This window comes from Castor canadensis, chromosome 5, assembly GCF_047511655.1.
Source record: "Castor canadensis chromosome 5, mCasCan1.hap1v2, whole genome shotgun sequence".
Taxonomy (NCBI): Eukaryota; Metazoa; Chordata; class Mammalia; order Rodentia; family Castoridae; genus Castor; species Castor canadensis.
Window position 1 is genome coordinate 98,694,835 of NC_133390.1, and position 24,674 is coordinate 98,719,508.

The 24,674-nt window shown below is 37.1% G+C and overlaps 1 protein-coding gene across 3 annotated transcripts; it reads right to left on the reverse strand.

The window, feature by feature from the left end:
* Skil (SKI like proto-oncogene) lies at nt 1-24,334 on the reverse strand. 3 transcript variants are annotated; one of them, XM_074073799.1, is made up of 7 exons: nt 24,269-24,334; nt 19,933-21,642; nt 9,936-10,029; nt 7,918-8,150; nt 5,805-6,031; nt 5,293-5,517; nt 1-4,594 (listed from the first exon to the last, which is right to left on the reverse strand). In XM_074073799.1, exons 2-7 carry the CDS (start codon nt 21,032-21,034, stop codon nt 4,436-4,438), a joined length of 2,040 nt encoding a protein of 679 aa, XP_073929900.1. In that variant the 5' UTR covers nt 21,035-21,642; nt 24,269-24,334; the 3' UTR covers nt 1-4,435. The 3 variants fall into 3 exon arrangements, with proteins under 3 accessions (XP_073929900.1, XP_073929901.1, XP_073929899.1); XM_074073800.1 differs by lacking the exon at nt 24,269-24,334 and adding an exon at nt 23,225-23,421 and having other exon boundaries at nt 8,056-8,150; XM_074073798.1 differs by lacking the exon at nt 24,269-24,334 and adding an exon at nt 23,225-23,420.
* Nucleotides 24,335-24,674: the final 340 nt, after the last annotated feature.

A 24,674-nucleotide genomic window follows, 5' to 3' on the forward strand; every position in this document is an offset into this window, starting at 1 on the left:
TTAGCATTAAAACTTTTTATTTGGAATTTCCTCCACAATCTATACAAGTTATTTACAAGGCATGAAAATGGAAAACAGCACAAAATACAATTGAGGTATAAGCTAAGAGCACAGTATGCCATGTTTCAATAAATATAATCCAAAATTTGTAAACTAAGTGACCAGATAGATGAGTCTTATTTTTTTTAGTAAAACCATATAAAATATTTCACGTGAGGTAGGACAATAGTTTCATGTGTCATGTAATGCAACCAACCACAGCAATTTTAATCAAAAAACTGTACATCCTTGGAAAAATTATAAGTTTAATTATGGTTAATATAGTCAATAACTTGTCCAATAGTTGCAGAACAGATAATTCACTTCGCTGCCTTCACAGGTTAGAAACTCAGAAATAATTTAAAACTACTATGTTGGCTGAAAATAATCAGGATAACAAATACTCCTAACAGAATGGTTAAAAGCAAATATAGTTTATTTCTCACACTCTAACTCCCCAAAAGATGTCCTAGATTTAGCAATTGTTTTAGTAGGAAGTTTTTACAAGAACTATTTAAAAGATGCTGTGCTTTCTTTTCAAGTGAGGTATCTATATTGAAGAAAAAAATCTTATAAATTTCTTTTATATTAAACTATCTTTAAACACAATTTGTTTTCTGGGCTTAATTTTTTTTTTAACATTTGATCACTTTCTAATTCAAAAACAGTAGCACTACATAAGACACTTAATCCTATTTCTAGACAGGCTCCAAACTGCATTATGTACTTTAGAAGCCATTTAAGTGGAAAGATTTAACAACAACAAAAAAACTCCTTTTAAACAATGTTACATAAAATACCCATATGCTTTTTTGTTTAATAATGGAAATGCTTAAGTATTCTACACTAGAAAAAAAATTTAAGCTGCTTATATTCCATTGCACAATGTATACTACAGCAGTGATGTGCCCCTTATTGCTGACAGCTTCAGGAAAGACTATTAACAAGTAGTTATAAGCACAGGAATAAATGTACAGTAGGAGCACAACTTTTCATTATATTAATTTTTAATGTCCTATGTGGATTAAAAGCATGAAGGGCAAATAAAAATGAGTATTCTTCTCTAAGTAATCAAAACTTAAGTCTTATCTTTCAGAAAAAAGAAAGAAAATTTCAGAAGCTATTCAAAAACCTTCAGTACCAGCTTTGCAATCAGTCCGAGAGAAATACTTTGAGCACATTTTACATTATTTGAACTTCCTTGTCATTTTGCTAGTCTTCAAACAGAAGCTACAGATGTGCAAATAAATAGGTTGTTCTGTCATGACTTCTAAAAGATATGGATAATCTGCAAATATCATAGTACCTGGTCTATTTCATCTACTTTAATAACTGCTTATAATTCAGTTTATACAAATGTTTTTTTCTTCCTTCTCCTCACTCCTGTACAAATGATTTTATATTTAAACTGATAATATATTAAATGTTATAAAATCAGTTCAAAAAGCATAAACATCCTAATATTAAGGACACAGAAATTCAAGCAAAAAAATTACTTTACAAAAATTAAAGCATAAGCCAAACCCAAGTTGTTGGTCAAATCTTTTCAGTGTTGAAAGTTGCATTTGTGGAAGTGTTTACAAATTTCCTCAATGACAGCAGGAGCTTTTATATTTGCTACCTTTATAAATTTGATACATTTTTCTCATAAAGTTTAGATTACAGAAACTAACACCACCTAAATTAAACACTCATCATCCAGTAAGCTAAAACTGTCTTTCTCCAGATATGCTTTAGCAAAACTCTTTATAAGCCATTTCTTAATGTAGCTTATTAGAGTAAACATTCTATTTCCTAAAAAAAAGAATATTAAGAAGTCTGAGGAAAAATCTGTTTGCTTAGTGAACTTAGCATGGCACACAAAAAACAACACCAAAACAAACTTTAAGATAGCAACCAGCACAAAAAATGAGCATGCAAAGAATAGAAGAATAAGTTTTATATGGGTAAGATATTTTAGCAGAGGTCATTTTTAAAGTATTACAAAATCTCTATTATTTTCAAGCTATGTGGTGCAATTTAACTTAAAGTTACTTTTGATGATAATAGTTATAATATTTACAACTGACTAAAAAAACTATTTTCAAGGAAGTTAACACAGAAACCTATGGAACATCAATGTATTTTCTGGAAAATGAAGATTATACAATGTTACATGGCAAGTTTTCAATATGTGAAAGACTAGAATTTAAGAGTTTAGAATAATTTAATGGTGACCGAGACCTACTTAGAATTCTAAAATAACACAGTCCCAAAAATAAGTAATTTATTTTAAAGTTTGGAGAGAAACTTAAATAAGATTAATATTTGCTAAAAAACATAAGCAGAAAGATTTTTGAGTGAATTAGAAAAATAAATGATATTATAGTTGAGTTTGCCTCCCAAAGAGCTGAGCTATGATACAAGCAATTCACAGCCTAACTGAAACTATTTCAGGCATGGCTCAAGTGGTAGAAGGCTTACCTAAAACTATTTTATGTCTGTGGTTTCTCTTTCCCCAAATCTAAATAAATGGAATTGGAAGGATGTCATTCTAACGTTTTTTTTCCTCCTTGAGGAGTTTCCAAGAATCAACAAATTAAATTGTAGGGTTAATATAGCAAAAATTAAATGCAAAATACACACTTAGATCACAATATATTTAGAAAACAAGCGAAGGTAACACACATGAACAGGAAATCAATGCGAGTCAACTCCCTATATAGCTATCCTTATCTCAACTAGCAAAAACCCCTGTTCCTTCCTATTATTGCTTATACTGTCTCTTCAACAAAATTAGAGATAAGGGCAAAATAGTTTCTGCCAGGTGGTGAGGGGGAAGGGAGGGAGTGGGGGTGAGAAGGCGGGGGGGGGGGGGAGAAATGATCCAAACATTGTATGCACATATGAATAAAATAAAAATTTAAAAAAAAAGAAAACAAGCTACATTTTGGGAAGTTCCTTTTGGATATGTACCATTAAGCAAAATATAAAAATAACTGGTTAAATGATAACCTAGTGATTTTTGAAGTTCTATACTATTAGAGGATGTATGGTAGAAACAGGATATAACTTTAACTACAACTCGCTTAAGTAATTTCACATAGTACCTTAGGAAAGAACATGAACAATGAAATTGACGGCATAATAATATCAGTGGTGATTTCAGGAAACATCCTTTAAAAAAACTGCATATTGAGAATCTTACCTAATAACTTTTAAGCCAAGAATTAACCAATATGAAATTTGATGCTAAAAATCTGTGCAAAAAAAGAAAACAAAAAAAGTGCACATATTGCTCTTCTCCAAATCATGGAATTCTGTTGTCATCTAAAAATCATCTAAAAAACCTTTTACTAGCAAATATTTAAATTGTTCTATATTAACCTATCAGATACTACCAGCTGTCTATAAATTCATGATTTTGATATTAAAGAGTAATTAAAAATGGTCCATTCGTGCAAATTTTGGTAAGACAACATTTAAACATACAAAAGTCCCAAATAACCTTCAAGGGTGTTTAATGTTTTGTAATTTAAAGGAAAACAAATCCATTATATAAATTTCAGTGAGACCCATATAAGACTACATATAAAAACTGTACAGGATTATGGATTGTATAGAAATCAATATACATCAATGGAATCAGTTTTTCTCAAAAACATTAATGTTTTCATACCACTATTAACAAAAATTCAGAATTTTGTTTTTCTGAAGTCATTACAAAAACAAACAGAAAAACCCTCAACCTTCTAAATCTAACCACACTTAACCTGAAAGACAAATTGTGACTGCTTCTTGTGCTTAGCAGCGGATCATAACAAAGCATGCTAGCCTTCCCTATTGTGTCCATGGGTGTGCCATAATTTCATCAGTAAAACTCCTCTTAGGAGGCATGACAAAGAAAACTGGTGGAAATTCACTGCACAATCTGAACAAAGTAAAAGCAAATTTGATGTGTAATAGTAAGTGTACCGTTTCAATTTAGGAGACTGTTGATGAGAAAAACAGAGTAACTCCATACTATGTATCTGAATCATGATGCCACCGTTGAATCTAAAATTGCGTTTGAAATATGAATAACTAAATTGACCCAGCTACTTTCCATCACATAATGAAGCTTTCAAAAAGTATATGATTTTTAAGTTTGCATTAGAAATATAGGTAATTATTTACTAGTCGAAACCATACAGTATTGTTACCAAGCTGACTGAAAAAAAATACAAAGAAACATGTTTTCATTCATTTGAAAATGTAAAAATTTATGTACTAATATATAATCTCTTCACTCTTTCTGACTACAAATGAACAAAATGCCTAGTTATTTTCATGCACATAACATGTTCAGAATTCAATTAGCAAAGCAAGCCACAAACAAAAAATCCTGTCAGTAATACACAGATGAATCTAACGGTTTCTATTCTTTAGCAGTCTTTGATGATTTCAATATTTGCAACTTTAGTTCCTTTATCATCATCTCTAACTTCTGTCTTGCTTCCCGTTCCTGTCTGAGTTCATCTTGGAGCTCTTGCCGATCAGCCTCAGCATGGTCCAATCTCTGTCTCAGTTCTGCCAACTGTGTGATTTAAAAGACTGTGTCAGTTTATGTTTGGTTGTTTTCCCAATTAATCCACCCATCATGGTAAAAACTTATTTTCAAATTACTTCTTACAAAATGAACTATTTCATGCATGATACAATTCCTTGAATATCTAACATTTTTGACATTTGGCATGACATTGAGGGAAAAAGAAACGATCACATACCCTACACTTTACCATACCTCTCACTACAGCCTGCTCATGTTAAATGGCTCATCTTCCCCATATTATGAATTGCTATATAAAATTTTAATGGGCTGGAGGTGTGTTCCAAGTGGTAGAGCAACTGCTTAACAAGTACAAAGCCCCGAGTTCAAACCCCAATACCACAAAAAAAAAAAATTGGTATTTAATTTGGTACTAGAAATTCAACCCAGGACCTTTTGCATGTTAAGCAGATACTCTGCAACCTCAGTCCAAAACGAACTATGATTTTACATTCAGAAAACTAGAGATTAGCAATTCAGGGAATTAAATTATATAACCCCAATAAAAGTTTAAAATAATCAAGGTCAAAAACTTGTCTTGGACAATGTTGAATAAAGCCATGTTTACCAGAATTATCTACTTTGAAATCTAGCCTAGGTTGGCAAAAAATAACTCCTTAAATTGAAAAGTAAGTTTCCACTTCCATGTTGAACGGGCATCACTATGCAAACTGAATAATTCTTACCTGTGCTGCATATTCAGCCTCTTTGTCTTTTTCTAAATTTGAGTCACAGGTACATTTTTGCTTCATAACCTGCTCCAACTTTTTCTCTAAGTCTTTCTGCTCAACATAAAATTCTTCCATTCTTTGAGCATGTTCATTCTGCAAAGATTCAAGCTCTTTCTGCAAATTTTGCTGTTCTTCAGTGAGTTCCTTCATGGCTTTTGAACTACTCAACATTTCCACTTCCTATAATGTAAAGAATCATAATATAATTTGTACTTTATTTCCATCGTGTTAAACTTTCAGTTCAAGAAAAAATGTCAGAAAATACTTAAAACTCATCTACCATACTACTTCTACGTAGAAGCAATCATTCAAAACTATTTTCTCTAAAAATTTCAAGGTGTGCTAAAATTGCTTCTTTGTATAAAACTAAATAATCTTAAGTACATTTGCAGAATCTCATGTTCACATCCTAAGAATATGCAAAATTATCTTTTAATAATGGCTTATTCTTTAGATAATAATTTTACCATCTGAAGTTGTTGCTTCTTTTGCAAAATCAAGTTCAGCTTTTCCTGTTGTTTTACATAAGTTCTCATTACTTCTTCCATGATTTTTCCCTTATCATCTTCACAAGTAACATCTTTGACAAGAGGAGATGAAGCTGCAGCATCATGCTTGCTTGTATCTCTTACTAAGTTGCAAATAGTGGGCTCGGGTTTCTTTTTGTTTGTAGAATTATTTGAGATTGATGGATCTTTGAGAGAAAAAAAAATCAAGTAACAAAGTATGAATAACATGGTAATAATATATAAATGAAATTAAGAAAAAAATTCCTAATCAAATTAAAAAGAATAAAATACTTAGGAAAAAAAATTAACAAAATTAGTGCCAGATATGTACAATGATAGTTTCTGAACATCACTGAAAGAACTTGCAAACATGAAAAGACATCCATATACACGTGGGCTGAGGACTTAATAGTGAAGATAGCAATACTTCCCAAATTGATCAACTTATTGAAAGCAATCCCTATTAAAATTTCAGCTCAGATTTTTAAAGAAAATGATGAGCTAACTAGAAGATTCATACAGAAATGTAAGAAATCCAAAATAACCAAATCAATCTTGAAAAAGAGTAACAAAGTCAGAGGACTCACAATTCCCAATTTCAAAGCTTACTACAAAGCTATAGAAATCCTGACTTCACAAAAATTGAAAACTTATATGCTTCAAGGTTCACTAGCAAAGTGAAAAGATAACTAACAGAATGGCAAAACTTACATAAGGATCCAGAATATAAAGAACTTTTATAACTCAATGGTAAGCAGAACACCCAATTTAAAAATAGGCAAAGGCCACTCCACAGCACTTTTTTTTTGTTATGGGTTTCTTTGGGATAGGGTCTCACAAACTATTTGCCTGAGGCTGGCTTCGAACAGTGATCCTCCTGATCTCTGCCTCCTGACTAGCTAGGATTACAGACATGAGCCACCAGCACCCAGTTTGTATGATTCTTTTTATAGGAAATGACCAGAATAGGTAAATCCATAAACACAGAAAATAGACTAGTGACTATAGAAAAAAGAGTACAGAAGGAACTGTTGAAGGAGTATATGGCTTTCTGGGAGTGATGAAAGTATTTTGGAATTAAATAGCTGCGGTGGTTGTGATTATACTAAAAAACTAATGAATTGTACACTTTTAACTTTTATGGCATGTAAATTATAGCTCAATAATTACGTCAATTATTTTTTTTTAATTACTAGAATTAATTTGGGAAACAAAACACAATGCAAATATGACATAATGATTCATTATGAATTACTGGTTATCATGTGTCAATCCAAAATAAGATGAGCTTTAAAAATCTCAAAGTATAGCCAGGCACAGGTGGCTCACACCTATAATCCTAGCTACTCAGGAGGCAGAGACCAGATGGATCGCAGTTCGAAGTCAGCCCAGGCAAATAGTTCTGCAAGACTCTAATCTCGAAAAAAATCCTTCACAAAAAAAGGCTGGTGGGGTGGCTCTTGAGTAGGCCCTGAGTTCAAGCCCCAGTAAAAAAAAAATCTCAAAGTATGGAAGATCCTCTTTATGAAAATAGTTAAATAACTAGAACACTATCCAACTGCTCCAAGTCAGTTAGTGTCTCAAACTGATGAGCTGTGCTGGTGCATGGCAAGTTACACAGGTAGCATTCTAAAGGTATGTTGTCTGCCAGAGAAGCATTCAACCCTTGCTTTATTCTGTGAATAAGTTTCTCTGAGTTCTAAACCTAACTATTCTTCCTTATATATACTTCTTAATATAAAACAGTTTCTCAGCCCATAGAAAATTAGAAAAAATAAGAACGTATTGAAGAATTGTGACAGCAAGAAAAGGCAGAAGAAAAAATATTCAATAAATATCACTTGCAACATGAAGTCATGTAGCCTACCTACATCTATCTCATTGGCCTCCATAGGCTATCACCACTTCAGAAAAGTGCAGCAACTGAGGTTCAAAAAAAAATCATCCAGAGTTCTGAAAGTTAGCATTTTTTTAAAGTAAAAGCTTAAATTAGAAAGATTAACTTGAATTTAAAATACTGAATGTGTTTATTAGACATCTGATTTTTAAAATATAACTTCTGGATACTTACCTAAATGGCTATATAATTCTCTACTCGTTTTTAAATCCATTTTCTCCTGTTCCTCAAGTGAGACATCTGGATAAGACACTGTTTTTTGATGTTTACTACTACCATGAGGCTTTTCTGACTTTTTTGATAGGGACTTACTTGCCTCTGTCTTTGTGCCCTCTTTAGACTGGGATACAGCAGAAGTAAGTGACACATTTGGGGCAACCACTTTATCACACATGTATAGGTAGTAGCTGAAAACAAGAAAGGAAAAATAAGACACATATTACATATTATGTTTAGGTAAAAATCAAAATATGTGACATCTTTCTAGAGTTAAACTCAATTTTATTTATTTTTACCAAAACAGACAATGTAACAACTCAGAAAGTAAGTCACAGAAAAGGAAACTATTGGCACTTTAAAAGATCAAAGATTATGAAGGATTATTATTTTTGCAAATAATTTCTAGGCACTAAAAACTCACTGGGAAGGAAATTGAGTCTCTTTTCCTTTCCTTAAAACCACCTGAGAACTAAAAGCATAAGCACTTCATAGAGAAGTTAGCATCTCTGAGTAGTAGGTAAGGTTAACTCCAGAAAGAAAACAGACTATCTACTACTTTTGAGGACTGTTTTCTTAGGGGGACCCTTTCTCTGTGAGACTGTTTAATTAGGCGAGGGCCTGACCCACATCAGCCCAATGAGGAGCTGCCAGGACCTTTCTCATGTAGGTCTCAAAGAGAGAACAGACTCCAAATGCTGCCCAGCCACTATGCAGCTCCCCATGTATCAAACCCAAAAGAGAAATCTTAAAATAGCATAGTACTTTCTACCTATTTAACAAAATAGCAATAGTAAATTATGTGAAATGAAGACTGAAAGGGTAACTACAATTTTGCTCAAAGTTCACATAAAAGTGCTCAGATTATCTGTAAGATTTATGGAACAAATTTGAGCTAGATATTTAAGTAACACTTCTAACTATAACCTAAGTAAACTTTAGTGAAATATGTAACCATTTAATACTTAATTCCCTAAACTTTAGGTAATCTTCACTTATCTTGTTTCCTGTGGATAGGACATCTATTTGTTCCCCTTTATCAATCACATGAACTCTGTATATGAAAACTTAGTATTCTGCTTTTTAGAGAAAACACAGGTTCAATAGTGTCAAAAGGACTTATTTGGAATGAAATAGGTATGATAGTGATTTTGTACAAGTGTAACTAATAATACTGACACTCTTCACCATGCTTGGGAGGATTACAGATTTACAGCAGCAAATGAAAATCTAGGACTCAATAAACAAAAAGCTTATAACCCATGGTGTACTTTTATGGAAAATAAGAAAACCTGATTGGGAGGGGTGTGGTTGTTATAAAAAGTCCTAAATTTTGTGCGGTGCCACTGGCTCACGCCTGTAATCCTAGCTACTCAGGAGGCAGACACCAGGAGGATCTCAGTTTGCAGTCAGCCTGGGCAAATAGTTTTGTGAGACCCTATCTCAAAAAAACACTTCACAAAAAAAGGACTGGTGGAGTGGCTCAAGGTGTAGGCCCTGAGTTCAAACCCCAGTACAGCAAAAAAAAAAAGAATTTTTAAAAGAATTTCTTTTTAAAATATCAAAGGTGCACACCAAACTCTTGAAGAGTTGATTTACCTCTTGAAGATAAGGAAGGAAATGAAAAATAGAACTCTCATTTTTTACTTCAGGGCAGAAAGGAAATGACCTATTTCTAAAAAAGAAACACCAAGTTTATCTCCAACATTAATACAATTTACAATTCATTTCATGTTTTATGTTTTAATGAGTAGATATAATAATTCTCCTGCAATTTCCCTATAATGACAAAGATAAAAGAAACAAATTCCAATATACTTGTCTTTAAAAAAAAAAAACTTTTTTTTTTTTTTTTTAATTTTAAAGATGTAACTAGCAAGAAAGCCAATTTCTGGCTTCTAGAACTGTACCTAAAAGATAGCTGTTAGATGAATGAACAAACAAACGAAGGAACAAGCAACAGAATACCCACTCACCTGGGGTGTAAAAATGAATGTGTCTGAGAAACATGGTCACCTTCCTGTTTTATAACAGGATACCACGACTGTAATTCCATTCCTGATGCTGCATCTGCCTGTAGAAAAATGTGGAAACTTTTTTTGTAAAATGTGATGGGTTTTGTTGTTTTTTTCTAAAAGGTTCTAAGATTCAAACCTAGGCCCTTGCTCAAGCTGAACAAGTGTTCTACCACTAAGCTACACTCAGCCTCTGATGGTTAATTTTGTGTCCACTGGACAGGAACACTGGGTAAAAAAGAGCTACTTTTTTTTTTAAAGAGACATCTTTCAGTAGTCTTTCCTTAAAGTACTCCTCCTAATCACTTCAAACTCAGACTGCTACATGAACTCTCCCACATAAGAAGTTTCAGTATACATGTCAACATGGATCACTCAAAATGATCTTATTAATTTCATACTTATGGAATTTAAATAATGGTGCTTGGAAAATGTACAGCATAACGAACTTCTGATTATCATCCTTGCTACTATATTTAGATAGCCTATATCCCACCTCCACAGTACTTGTTAGAATATTAGCTAGGTAACATTCTAAGGCAGTAAGTAAGTACTTCTTGTTAACAAGTATCTAAGTATCAATGAACCATACAGAAAGCTTTCTTCTTTTTTTTTTTAGCACTGAAGGATGAGCTGTACCTAAAAACAAAGGGAAAGAAAGAGCATAAATGGCCTATGGTTACTACTTCTCCCTTATTTTGACTTGTTTCATACTTTGTCCTCCCCTACTATCCTTTCCTCACATATTTCACATTACAGTCATTTCCCTGTTCTTATGGGAGAAGAATGCCTTTTCAAAGGAGCAATATTCACTGGTAGAAGAGAGAAGTAGCAGGTGAAAGATGCCATGGTTAAGGTAAACAACAGAGAAAGGAGGTTAACAGACAAATCCAGCAGAGTGAGGGAGAACAGGACTAGGAATGAGTTCAAAGACAGTTAAGTCAAAATGGAAAGCTGGATATTTTTCTGAACCTTGACTCTGTGAGGCTCCAATCCTTTCTGCAATTAGAAAGGGGGTATGTAGGAATCATAACCTCATTCAATAATGAAAATACAGGGGTAAGGGATGTAGCTCAGTGATACAGCATTTGCCTAGCATGTATAAGGCCCTAGGTTCTTCAGTCCCTAGCAAGACCAAAAAAAAAAAAAAAGAGAGAGAGAGAGAAAGAGAAAGAAGAAATACCTCTCTAAGAAAGTTGTGTTAAGTAATGTCCCAACATTGTAGTTCAGAAACCAGAGTCAGAAAAGGACTAGAAAGGAAAGGGTATCAAGCAGTTATGACTGAAGTAAAATCAATTCTGAACTATCCATGGTTCTATTAGGCGCATCCTGCTAAAGGAGGAAACTGCCAAGTAGCCCAATGCCCTCAACAAAAAAAGGCTAAAAACAGAAAAGAAGTAATTTCTTTAACAAACATTGCAACAGGAGATGACTTAAAGCCAATAAAGTAAAAAAATATAATATGATAACTTGTGTTGGTGGGAGTATACATTTTTTGCTAAGAAAACTTGGCAAGGAATTTCAAAGACTAGTAAGATCACAAAATTACAGGGAAAATAATACTTCAAAAGGATTTAAGAGTTTTCAGTGAGGGCTCCTAAGTATATATAAATAGAATATTTTTTTAAAGAAACCTCAAAATGCTGATCAAATATTCTAAAGGTTCAAATTATGATCTAATATCCAGAATGTGGGCAAATTCAACTGCTTATTTATAAAATAAACCAATCACTGTTTACATAGTTTCTCACCTTACACTTTATTACTAACAGTAAATTAGAAAGGCAACTGACTTCTGGCAACAAGTACTAAATGATAAGTGCTCAATGACAACTAACATTCTAAGGAAAAAGGAGAATTACAAAATGTAAACACAAAAACTGCTTCAAAACCAAGACAATCTTGAGGGCTTCAGCATAGGCCAGGGCAAATACTATTTAATATTCCTCAATTGTCCCCTATCCCTAATTCAAGAAAGTATAGTAACTAGTGCTCAAGTCCTGAATCAATAAACTGATTATGTTCTGCACATCACTTAAGATTCAAATTTATTTAAATTATGAAAATTCATTAAAAATGTTTTTTTTTTTTTTAATTTGGTGCTTAGCTGGGTGCCAATGGCTCACACCTGTTATATTAGCTACTTGGGAAACTGAGATCAGGAGGACTGAGGTTTGAGGCCAGCCTGACAAATAGTTCCCAAGACCCCATCTCCAAAATAACCAAAATAAAATGGACAAGAGGTATGGCTCAAGTGGTAGAGCTTCTGCTTTGCAAGTTTGAAGCCCTGAGTTTAAATCCTAGTCCCACCAATAAATAAAAATAAAAATCTCTACAATTTGATTTGTATGAGTAAGATTTATGTCTTCATTTCTGTATCTCTAAACTTCTGATGCCATGTTAAATAACTACTAGCATATTCACCTAAAACATTTATTTCTCTTAATTCTCATTTTTGTTTCCTATTTCATACCAATCCACTAACAGAATCATAAACCAGTGGTTCTAAGGAAATTAACCTTTGAAAATTGAGTGGTCCCTCTTCAACACTGACAAGTGGCGATCCAGCCTGCCATGGAATGGCAAATTGAAATAAAAAAACATCCTTTCTTTGTATTTACCTAGCCCCATGCTATCACACAGTAGGGACTCAGTATTTGTTGAGAGACTTCTGACTGCCATTGTAGCTCACTAATTCCCAGCCTCTTATAAAGGTTACTGGAGGGTATAGCTCTGTGGTGGAGCATAAGAACAGCATGTGTGAGACCTTGGATGAGATCGCCAGGGCCCAGCACTACAGGCTACAAGGCAACCATGAAACTCACAAGATAGTCTCTTTCACATTTATCTTTCAATCTGTCTCTTTCATGAAGCACCTAGTCTCTAGACTGTATTTTACCAGACATACAAATTAAATAATACAAATGACAGGGAAATGCATAACACTAACAGTGATAAAGTACTGCAAGTTAATTTTACCTAATATGCTGTGAAAAGCCATAAACACATTTATAGCAAATTATCCTAACTGTGTGTTTAAAACAATTAACAAAAGCACATATTATACAACAAAACATTCACAGTCAGGCCAGATTTTCTCATCTATTTTACATTTGTGTCAACATACAAATTAGGTTTTCAGAAAAAGAATATAATTAAATGCCACAGCACTAGGGCTACTGATCATAAATATAAACCAGATCTCACGATATGAGCACCTACTGGCTTTTGTCTTACTTTTCAACATGAAAAAAATTATTTCTTAGTGTATTTGAACATTAAAATAAGGAAAGGGCTTCATTTAGTAGCTTCAGTTAGAGTCTTAACATTTTTAAATGCTTTTATCATCCATCTTTCTCATCATTATCTACCACAAAATGAACAGATGGCATCTTCATTTCACACACATAAGCAAAATTTCAGACATATTATTTCATTCCAAAGGTTCTTTTCTTAAATACCAAATAAAACACCAAATAATACCTATGAAAGCAAATTTTAAACAATAACAAAACATACAGCAAGTTAATTCTTAATAAGTAAAAATTAGTAAATGTTTTACAAAAGTTCCTCCAAACTTCCGCATCTTAACTATGGTTACTTTATATATAATACACTTTGATAATCAGACTTCCTAATAAAGAACTATTATGTATTAGTGATACATGGTTATTAGCCTCATAATGACAAATAATTTAGAGAGCTTCATTTCATTTTAAAAAGTAATTTTATTACCACTTTTTAAACACAAAAGTAAATAACCCATTAATCACTATTTATATACAAATATTCCAATTTGTACTAAAAAACAAAAAACCCTTTTAAGTCTCAGTCTATTGTTCAATAACAAACTTTGCTTTCAGGTGGCACCACAGTTTTTAATTACAGCATCAGATTAATATTATGATTCTTAAGTCCTAAAGACGAACACTGATGAACTAATGAAATTGAGACGATACCATAAACCACTGGTGGGATTTCCAAAATCCTAACAAAAATCAGAAGTGAGTCATTTTTAAAGCATTTAAAAATTATTTTTAAATAGGATTTTTAAAATGCTACAAATTATAAGAATTTATCTTTAAATTTTTGTGTTCAAAAGATAGCAGGTAGGTTGGTATTTAACAGTGTTTCTTCCAACGGCATGATTACAAAAAGTAAAACTTAATGCATATTAAATGCATATATATTACTCTGTGTTAGCCCAACAAAAATCATTAGCAACCAAATACACTACTGGATACATAACTAGAAAATAACTTCTTAGGTATAAAGTGAATATCCCTATCAGGGTCTCCTTACCATCTACAGACACTGAAATGGTCAAATGTTTTCAGAAGTACAGAAAACATACCCTACCAAACAGCTGCCAACAACTCTACTGAAAGAAACTAAATCCCTCAGTATAGTATCAAGTTTCCTCAATACTTCCAATATGTTGTGAAGGAGTGTTACAACTGAAATAAAATAGAGTTACAAGGTAGCAAATAGCTACTTAGGAGTTTTTAAGGCTTTGCCTCTCCTCACTTCATTGTAATCATCAGAAATAATTAACCTAATGCAAAACTGAGACAATATGATCTAAGCATATGCACTAACTCATCAAAGATAGCTTTTTAGGAGTCACAGCAATGCCTGATGCTACGACAGACTCAAAGATCATACTCACCAACTACCTCACTAAGCCAATTTTAGGTTTGAAGGGCTGACAAATGCTCAGAGGAAAAGCAAAGGCTCAAGTTCTTATAGTGACTATGCAACTGTTAATCTTAAATCTTTCATGCAAAGTAGAAAATATATCACTTCCTAACTTGAAGGATAAGGAACTATTAAAAATCCTATTAATTCCTTGGACTTTTCAAAATAAAAATTTTATTGTTCAATCAATTTAATATTTCAACTACGTGGTATGTTGCTGCTTTTTTTTTTTTTTTTTTTTTTCTCCAATGCTGGGGATCAAACCTAGAGCTTTAAGCATACTAGGGCAAGCATTCTACTACTGAGCTACATCTCTAGCCAGCTGTGTAGGAATTTCAATATCATGAACATATTTTCACTGAAGTATTTGTCAACATAAATCTAAGGCTTTATTTTTCTATCTCATTTTAGAACATAGACTTTTAAAAACAGATCTTGGCCTTCAAATAACAAACTGTCAATATCAAATGGAGATTAATTAATCTTACTATATGCAATGTATTCTGTTTTCTATTTTATTTTATTCTATTTCCTATTTTATTCCATTTCATTTGTTTTAAGAACTGGTGACCCACTAAACTGATTTCATGACCCTTCTGACTTTCTCAACTGGATTCTCAAGATAATTAAAAAATGCCCAAGGCATTCATTGTATGTAATGAATTAACTTCTCTTCAATACATTTTGAATGTACTCTGTACTATTCTTGGGAGAACTGACAAAACCATCTCTGATATCATTTTCTGTATGCTTACTTCTTTCATGAAACCTCAGATGAGGAAGGCTGGATGAATGAAAAATTATAGTTTGAAAAGAAACTCAAACTAAAGAGATAAATTTCTAAGTTTTTTAAAATAAGTTTTCTCAAATGCTAATGATTTCATTTTTAATGGTAAAAATGAATACAGATTCTGAATTTGTTAAAGTCATTCTAAAGATTTCCTTATAAAACACCAGGGAAGGGGCTGGCGGAGTGGCCAAGTGGTATAGCACCTGCCTAGCAAGTGTGAGACACTGAGTTCAAACCCCACTGCCACCAAAACAATTAAATAACAAAACCAATATTTTTTTCTTTAATGCCAAGGAAATGAAGGATCTACAAATCCTGTTATTAAGAGGATGAATTCCAAAATCTTAATTATTCTAAACTCATTATAAAGGCCCAGTGAAAAAGGAGAAAGAAATTCTAAACAAACTTTTATGCAGTCCAAATAGGCCTGTGTTGGTCTCCATCATTCCAAACTTCAAAGTGATCTCAACCAAGAAAAGAGAAGAGGCACTATCTCCAAGGTAACCAATGTATCTTTTAGGTTGCAAATCTCAGATGGTAAAATGATTAAGAAATGTTTCTATTTCCTATAACAAACTTGTTTCCCACTTTCTTTTTTGTGTGCTTTATTTTGATAGGTAAACAAATATCCAACTGGTATACTGTCTACAAACAACTAAGCATGAGATCTATTTGGACCCAATATTCAGTTACCTTATTTGTCTTAAGAATCTCTTCACAGAAGTCAAGAGATGCTTGGGGGAAGGAGGAATGTTCAAATATACATTAATATTTTGGAATCATCTGAAATATCATCCTGTATTTCTACAGTAAAGACTTTTTAACTTCCAAAATGTTTTCACATTCATTCTCTCATTCAAAGATTTAACTGTTTGCCTTTGACATGTCAGGCTCTAAACTAGGTTCTAGAGAAAGAAATAGTTTTTGTCTCTAAACTTGTGGAGATAATTATTAATTCTAGGAAGATAACATTCACAGTGGTCCCAAATGCAGTGTCTCCAATGAGCACAAATACTTCATTTGACTGTGAACTTATTCCCAAATGATTACAACTTGTGCTAATCACAAAGTACAAGTTACCTTGGAGAAGATAACAAGTTATCATGAAATCCACCACAATTACCACTACGAACATATTTTGTCACTACTCTTTATAGTTGTCCTTCTCTCTAGTGGATTTGCTTCATTTAAGTTTATACCAAAAAAAGGGCTTCCTAAACAAAGGTACAGTAGGCTTATAAGAGGGGATAAATTTTTGCACTATTACTATTCCAATAACCTCTGCAGAAATGAAGAAATGAAATAAAGATGCAAAACTAAAGGTAGTGAAATGGTTAATATGCATTCCAGGGATTACAAAAAAAAAAAAAAAGAATTAATCCAGGGTCTCATTCATGCTAAGCATGGGCTCTGCCATTGAGCCTCACCCCCAACCAAGGGAAAACTTTTTAAGTTGATTATCTTTAACACATCTATTTGCATCACAGATAACCTATAAAGATTTCTTCCATAAGTATAAAGTATACTTACCTAAGAATAAAATGGTCTGAATGTTAGAAATTTGAATTTTAATATACATGTAAGGGTATATACCATCCTTAGCTTAGTTTCTTTTTTCTAATCCAAAAACAATAATTTGACTATACAAACAATAAGTACACTAAATTATGTTAGTATTCACACTAAACATAAGGTCCTTGATATAACGGGTTAATATTTTAGCACTCTTTATTAAACAAAAAAAGCCTGGCTTTATTATTTTCTTTAAATCAGCTTCCTTTGGTCAATTTGGTTTGTCTAACAACCAACTCACAGAAGGTGATGAAAAATGTTCCCCAATCAAGGACTACCCCCACTACCATCCCCAATTGAATACTTCAGACTCTACATGCAGGTTAATACAGAATTTAAGAACCATTATACTAAGAACAGTTTTTGCTACTACATTTGCCTCAGGAAAATTACTGGCCTTCAAGTCAGAAGATGAGCATTCAACAGTCTACCAGTTATCAGTTATACAACTAAGAAAATCTAAGAGGAGGAAATATTCTAACTTATTTTCCTTACAGACCTTGAAAAACTACCTTACGATGTTTTGAGGAATGAATTTTTAAAATGTGCAGTAACAAGCATAATTTAAAAACAAAAACTTACATATATATTTTATATGTACAAATATAAATATATATACATATATATATATAATACAAACTCCCCCCCCCAAAAAAAAAAAAACTTTTCTTAAAGATTTGATGATTGTTGAGCCAGGCACTGGTGGCTCATGCCTACCTACTCAGAAGGGAGAAATAAGGAGGATGGCAGTTCAAAGCCTGCCCAGGCAAATAGTTCTCAATACCCTATCTCAAAAATATCTAACACAAAAAGGACTGGCAGAGTGGCTCAAGGAGAGGGCACTGAGTTCAAACCCCAGTACCACAAAAAAATAAAATAAAATACAGATTTGACTGTTGAACGTTTTCTTAAATTTCCCAACTTCCTTCAATTCACATAAAATTGGAAGCAAAATCAAAATGCATCACAAGAACTACAGCAAATCTGCCAAATAATAACAACAACAGCAGCAAAGAAATGGGGGGGGCTCACACTTTCCCCAAATCAAAAATGAGCTCATATTAACAAATTCAGGGGAGTACATTCCAGGTGAAAGATGGTTTCAATTTTAACCAAATCTTAGCATAATCAATTTCAGTTTAGTAAATTCATCCACTTTTTTTTTTTTTAATCCACTGCCATAGTTCTTACACCCAAACAGAGAGCAGTAACATAGGAAGGGTAGTTTATCCCAAAAATGTTTGGATTAATGAAGATTTGAGACTATCTCGCAAATAATGTAGCCACTTATGGACATACAAGCGTTGAGTCCCTAATTAGCTTGGGGGCAAGATCCCAGGTATTAAAAGGGGCTCACACCTGTAATCCTAACTACTTGGGAGGCTGAGAAGGAGAGGATAGAGGATAAATGTTGGAGGCCAGCCCAGGCAAACAGTTCCCAAAATAACTACAGCTAAATGGACTGGAGGTGTGGCTCAAATGGTAGAGAGCCAGCTTTGCAAGTATGAAGCCCTGAGTTCAAACGTCAGGCCCACCAAAAAAAAAACAAAAAAAAAAAACAGGGTAGGGAGAGCATTCCACATTCTGAGAAGGCAGGTCCTCATCTCTGAGCACAAACTTCAGCTGCCCGAGTACAGCTATAATCAAGTTTCCCACTGTGGAGTACAAGCTTAAAAGTCAATCCTGCTTTAAAACCAGTTAACAACTGCACCTGAAGAATATAAACTTATCTAGTAGCCACTGGCAAGGAATTTCAAGTGTTGACCTTTTGGAAAGTAGCAAGTAGCAAACTACCCTAACTTTATTGAACTTCAGAAGCAAACCACTGCCTTTAAACTAAATTTCTCCAAACCTTAAAGAATACAATGATAAAGCACAGAACATGTAATCTTAAACTCTAGACCAAACCCTAACTGTGCGGTGAACAACCTTCCATCAGCCACTTAATATACTTAATTCACTTCTTCTGTAAACAGAAAGGACAGTGTCATTTCAAAGAATCAAAACTAACGGCAGAAAAATTTAAGGATCTTAAAACATAACAATCTTTTCTTGTAAGAATTAAATAAAATTATATATGTAAAACAGCTCAAGAGCAATTCTTGATACACTTTAAACACTTAGTGTTAAATACATTATATATCAATTTTAAGTCAAGTGGAAAAATACATAAAATAACCAGATCAAACAGAATGTTTAACTCAAATCTTGTGTATTACCCAGGAATTCAAAATTAGAATGACAATTTCAGCCTAGCCTACCAGAAAATATGGTGGGAAGAATATTAAGATCTTTTTGCTGATAGCTTGTTATACTAGTATTTCATTAATATAAACTTTTTTCTAGCTATGTCATAATTTTTTTAATTACTTTTTAAAAAAAAATCTTGATTACTAGAATTACAAATTCTTCAGATAAATGTCTTCCATGTGTTCAATATTGACCAACCCCGAATAGCCAAGCACAGAAACATCAGAAATCATAGATATACCTTTGAAAAATGCTGTTTGAGCCCATTACCAGAATTGTTTTGGTTAGCCATCATTTGCCAGTGGAAATAAAGCCAAATGTAAATTACCTTGAGTACTAAGAAAACAATATTCATCAAGAAGCCCCAATTCCTTCACTCCCTGTCTATGTAATTTTGGAAAAGTCACTTGATCTGAGCCTAATTTTCTATCTGTAAAATGGGAATAATCCTATCTCACAGGGTTGTTGTTTGGAAGTTCGAATGAGAAATGTACAGGAAAATACTTTATAGCCTAAAAATTGCAATATGAACCCAATACTGATCAATGTTTTTTGCCGCTGCATTGAGTTTTTTTAATACAAGTTATATTCTGAAGAATTCTTATGTCAAAGTAAATCATTACTATTCAAAATTGCTACTTAAACTACTTGCCTTGGATTGAGTTCTCTTTCCATTCCTCATACTAAACTTCTCCTTCATTTCTTCTAAAATTATCTTCAGTTTCTTCTCCTCAGGTGTCCCTAAGTATTTTTGGTTCACATGAAGGTAACAATGCCATTTGGCTGATTCAAAGCCCCAGTGGCAAGTCCTTTTGTCAGGTGATCTGTGCGAATGCATCACGAAAGTCTGGGGTGCAAACATTCCACAGCACTCTAGACACTGAATACATGGAGCATCAGGCTGAACATAAAACTGAGGTGCAAAAAGACCCTGACATTTGCCCAAGCATTCATGCTCCACTTCAAAGGCACTGCCAGTTTCCTTTAACTGGGCCAATGAGTTTTTAGCAGGAAGTACGCTACCATTTTGAGGAAAAGTTCGTGGCCTCAATAAAGCATTACATAGTCTTTGTGCATCAGTTAATGTGATCAGCCCACAGGATGGGGCATTGAAGGGAAGTATTCCCAGGACCTTTAAGATATGAAGCTGATCTGAAGTACACCTTGAACAATATATGTATAACTCATCACACACTGTATTTATCTGCTGAAGTGAAAATTCTCGGAGAACAGAATTTAAGACTTGGGGCAAACAGAGTCTCTTTTCTCCTCCAACTTGAAAACAAGAAATAGACTCCCCTTCCAAAACAGTCTGGGTTAGCTCTGTGGAGCTATCAGAAGGGATGAGCAGTGGACCAGGAAGAACCTGAGGAGATGGAAGAGGCAGAAATACAGTAGGTGACATGCTTTCCTGGGAATACCGAGCGGAAAATGCTGCTGGTCCACCCAAAGAGCTCTGACTACTTAAATGGAATTGTGCCAATGTGTGTTTCAAACTGGGATTTAAGTTTAAAGGTTCAGGCACGGTAGTGCAGTTTCGCTTGGCATGATCTCCATCAGTTTCCATTGGTACTTCTCCATAGTCATCCAAGTGTTCCTTCTTTACAGTTGGCACCTTGTTTACCACTTTTCCATTTGCATGAATGTCTGTCATCATTTTTTTCACTGGAGGGCTGCCATCATCTCCCATCTCATTCAGTTTTTTATTTGAGCCCGGAACCATGGAGAAATTCGTCTGTAGGTTTTCCATTGCTACACTATTGTATTAAATAATTATGTCTGAAATTTGCATTTTTAAGTTGCTTATGTGAAGAGAGAAGGGTATATGAATATTTATAACTTATAGAAAATTTTACCTTCCAAAGAGAAATTCTCTTAAGTTGCTCAACAGATTTTGCAACTTTGTTTGGTTCTGCTTACACTCTAGCATAATTTCACTGCAAATGCTATAAAATCCCTCATTTTGCTTCTAATACAAAATATAATCATTAGCACGTTTCTGAGGACACTTGTTTTCTTGAATTCTAAGTTCCCGTCCAGATTCAATGCAATGGTTGGTTGTTTTAAAGCAAAGCATGTGGGGAAGTTTACGCCATTACTGTATCATAAAACCCAGACAAGTCAAACTGATGTAATCAAATTTAGTCTTTGCCACCAAGAACACCAAAAAAGGAGAGGGGAAGTATCTCCATTAAAAATGGTCTGTTGGTCTGTGCCGACAAACTGAACAGTTGTATAAATCTCCACACCAGTAAGAACCTCTGACTCCACTTGCACTTCTATAATAATAATAAAATACTTAATGAAAAATTGCCCAGTTATCTTCAGGGATTACAGTTCACTCTTCTTTTAATTAATCTGGAAGAGAAGGGAGACGGGGGAAAAGTTACATTTGAATTTGCTCCAGAGGCCAAAGGGTCAGTTTCAAACCAGTTTCTTAATCTTAACCTGAGTTCACTTTACCAAAGGTGACACCTGAGTAATTTCTTTAAATCTAACACCAGTTAACTAGAAGACCCTTCATTTAAATAGGAAAGCAATTTAGAAAGGCAGTGAAGCAATAGTATCCCTCAAAAGGAGGAAGGCTACTCAAATTCAGAATATGAATATCATTTCACACAAAACTCACTATCATAGGCTTTTTCACGTATGCCATTTTAATTTGAAAACAATCCGTGGCTTTATGTCCTAATTAAAAAAAAAAAAAAACCACTAGCTTCACCCTCTCCTCCAAAAAATATACAATTTAACGTATGAACCATATGTAACTAAGTTACAATCTCAAGTGCATTAACTCATCCAGTCAGGGTATACCATCTTTCTGGAGTATAGGCAAAAATTAACTTTCCCTTTTAAAGGTTAGCAAATTTGCTTAATGGAAACCCAAAGCTCTAAACCTGCATGCCAGGGAATCTCCATCCCTGAACAAGACTAATCCGGGACAAAACGCACAAGGCAGACAGCCCTCACAAAGAATGCAAATGGAGGAAGAGGGGAAAGAAAAAAATTTTCTTCCATTCCCTGCTTGAGACCCACCCCCCTAAAAAATCCAACAACTAAAATACTTTTGCTTTTCAACCCCCCAGCAATATACCCTAAAACAAACCCAAAGGATTAAGGACGAAAAGCTCCCTGGCCATCGTACCGACTTTCGCCACCACAAGGACACCTCAGCCAACGCAGGCTAAGGAGGCTTGCCTTGGGAGCCCCTAAATTTAGCCCCGAAGCCCTCCCACCACGCAAAACCACCTACTCATCTTCAACCCGAAGGGGGCAGTCCAAGTAACCCGGGGACTCGGGATGGGGGGGGCGGTTAGTGAAGCCGGGAGAGGGAAGTAGAGGGAGGAGTCCCCCAGCCCCCACCCGCGAGTTTGGGATAACCCCAAGTGCCCTCCCACATCGCCCCACTGCGGGGGCCGCCAGGGAGGCCTGCGGAAATCCCCCGCGCACCCTCTCCCCGGGAACTTCTCTGCTACCTCGGCGCCCCAAGACTGCACCTCCCGCTGTCCGCCCCGCGCCAGAACCGAGGGGACCGCGGGCAGGTCAAACGCCAAGCCCAGATTCCGAGCGGCCGGGCGCTGACCGGCCGGGTTGAGCCCAGGACATCCCCCCAGAGCGCAGACGGGCGGGGTTGTGGTGGTGACGGGTGTCCCGGTCTCCAGGGTCCCGGCGGCTCCGGTCAAGTGCAGCGTCCTCCCCTGCCAGAACTCATCGCCCGCGGTCAGCGAGGCAAGAGCCGCCGTGGGACTCCCGTCCCAAACCCCCTCTGGCCCCGACCCCACCCGGGACCCGCGCATCCGGACCCCGACTCTGGCCTCCGCGCCCGGGAAGCTCGATCAGCTTTGTTAACTCCCCACCACCCCGGTGGCCACCGTCGGGGTCCCCGTAGGCCGCGCGCCCCTTGCCTCCCACCGTGTCCCCCCGCGAGCCGGGGCCGCACCTGTGCCCGCCGCCGCCGTCGCCGCTGGCCCGCTCCCTTCGGCTGTGCCGGCGCCGCTCCGAACCCCACACACATCGCTACACACAGCCCTCTGACGTCACCGAGCCCTCGGCCCGCCCACGTCACTGCGGAGACACACGGCTTCCCGCAGACGCCGCCGCCGTCTCCGGCCGCCCGGGGGAGAGCGAGGGCGGCGGGGAGGGGGAGGGGGAGGGGAAGGGAACGAAGCCAGCGGCGGCGCGCGCGCGCGGTGTCGCTAGCGTCGCCACTGCCTCGCGGTTGCCAGCCCCCTCGGGGACGCGCGTGCCGTCTGGCCTATTGTGGCTCCTCAGGGCTCCCACCCCCCACCGCCCTGTCGCCGCGCGCCCGCGCACCCCCTCCCCCCGCCCCCGGGCGCGCGCCTGGCGCTCCTGGCCCCGCGCGCCGTCTGGGCGGCTGGCGCACGGCGCTGTCTGCGGTGCACCCGGCGCAGACAGGATGTTCCCTCCCCGCCCCACCCCCACCGCCGCCCTCCCTCCTTCCTTCCTTGAGTCGCCCAGCCGGCTGTCTGGGGCCGCCACCGCCCCGCCTCCGCCCCACCCGCTGCTCTGTGGTGACGGGCCAGACCCGGGGGCGCCCTGGCCTCTGGGCCGCCGCGCGACTGCGAGGAAGGGGGCAGGGCGGCCGGGCGGTGCACTGTGCGCGACCCCGGCAGCCGGCTGGGCGGAGGCGGGGCCGGGCGGCCGAACGCCGCCACCCGAGGTCAGGCACGGGCGCCCTCCCCCCGCGGGCCGCAGCTGGACCGCCCCGCCCCGGAGATAGCCGGGTGGCGGCCGTCCTGCAGCGGCCCCCGCGCTGGCCCTGCCCCCCCCTCCCTCCCCCGGGCCCGCCGCGCAGACGTCCCCGCCCCGCGGGCCTCCCACCGGCTGCCCCTCGCCCCCGGGGGGCCTCCTGCCCGCGGGCCGCCCTGCCAGCTGCCGGCTGCGCCCCGCCCCGCCGGCCCCCGCCTCGCCTCGCCTCGCCCGGCCCGGGCGGCCTCCACCCAGACGCCTTCCCCGGGCTGACCTCCATCCGCCATCGAGCCAGGCGGGAGGGGTGGCCAAAGTTCCGGCAAAACCCAGAGAAAACATTTCTGCCCCTGCTTCTCAGCCTCCCACCCCACCCCGCCCCTCCCCTCTCGGTTCCAAAACGGAGCTATGAATTACCCATTTTTAAGTGTTTACGAAGGGTTTTGGGGGGGGGGTGTTTTTGGTGTTTTTTTTTTTTTTTTGAGAAAGACATGATACGAGGTGGGGAAAGAACGATTTAAGAGCTTTCGGCTGCGACCTCACGGGCGTGTAGGGGGATCCGCCTGGTCAGTTTTCAGTTTTCCCAGGGTAGCTAGTTAGAATATTGAACTTGCGGAGCTGCTCCGTCATATTTCGAAACACCAAGAAATCCCCCTTTCTCCACCCCGCCGCAAGATCAGGAA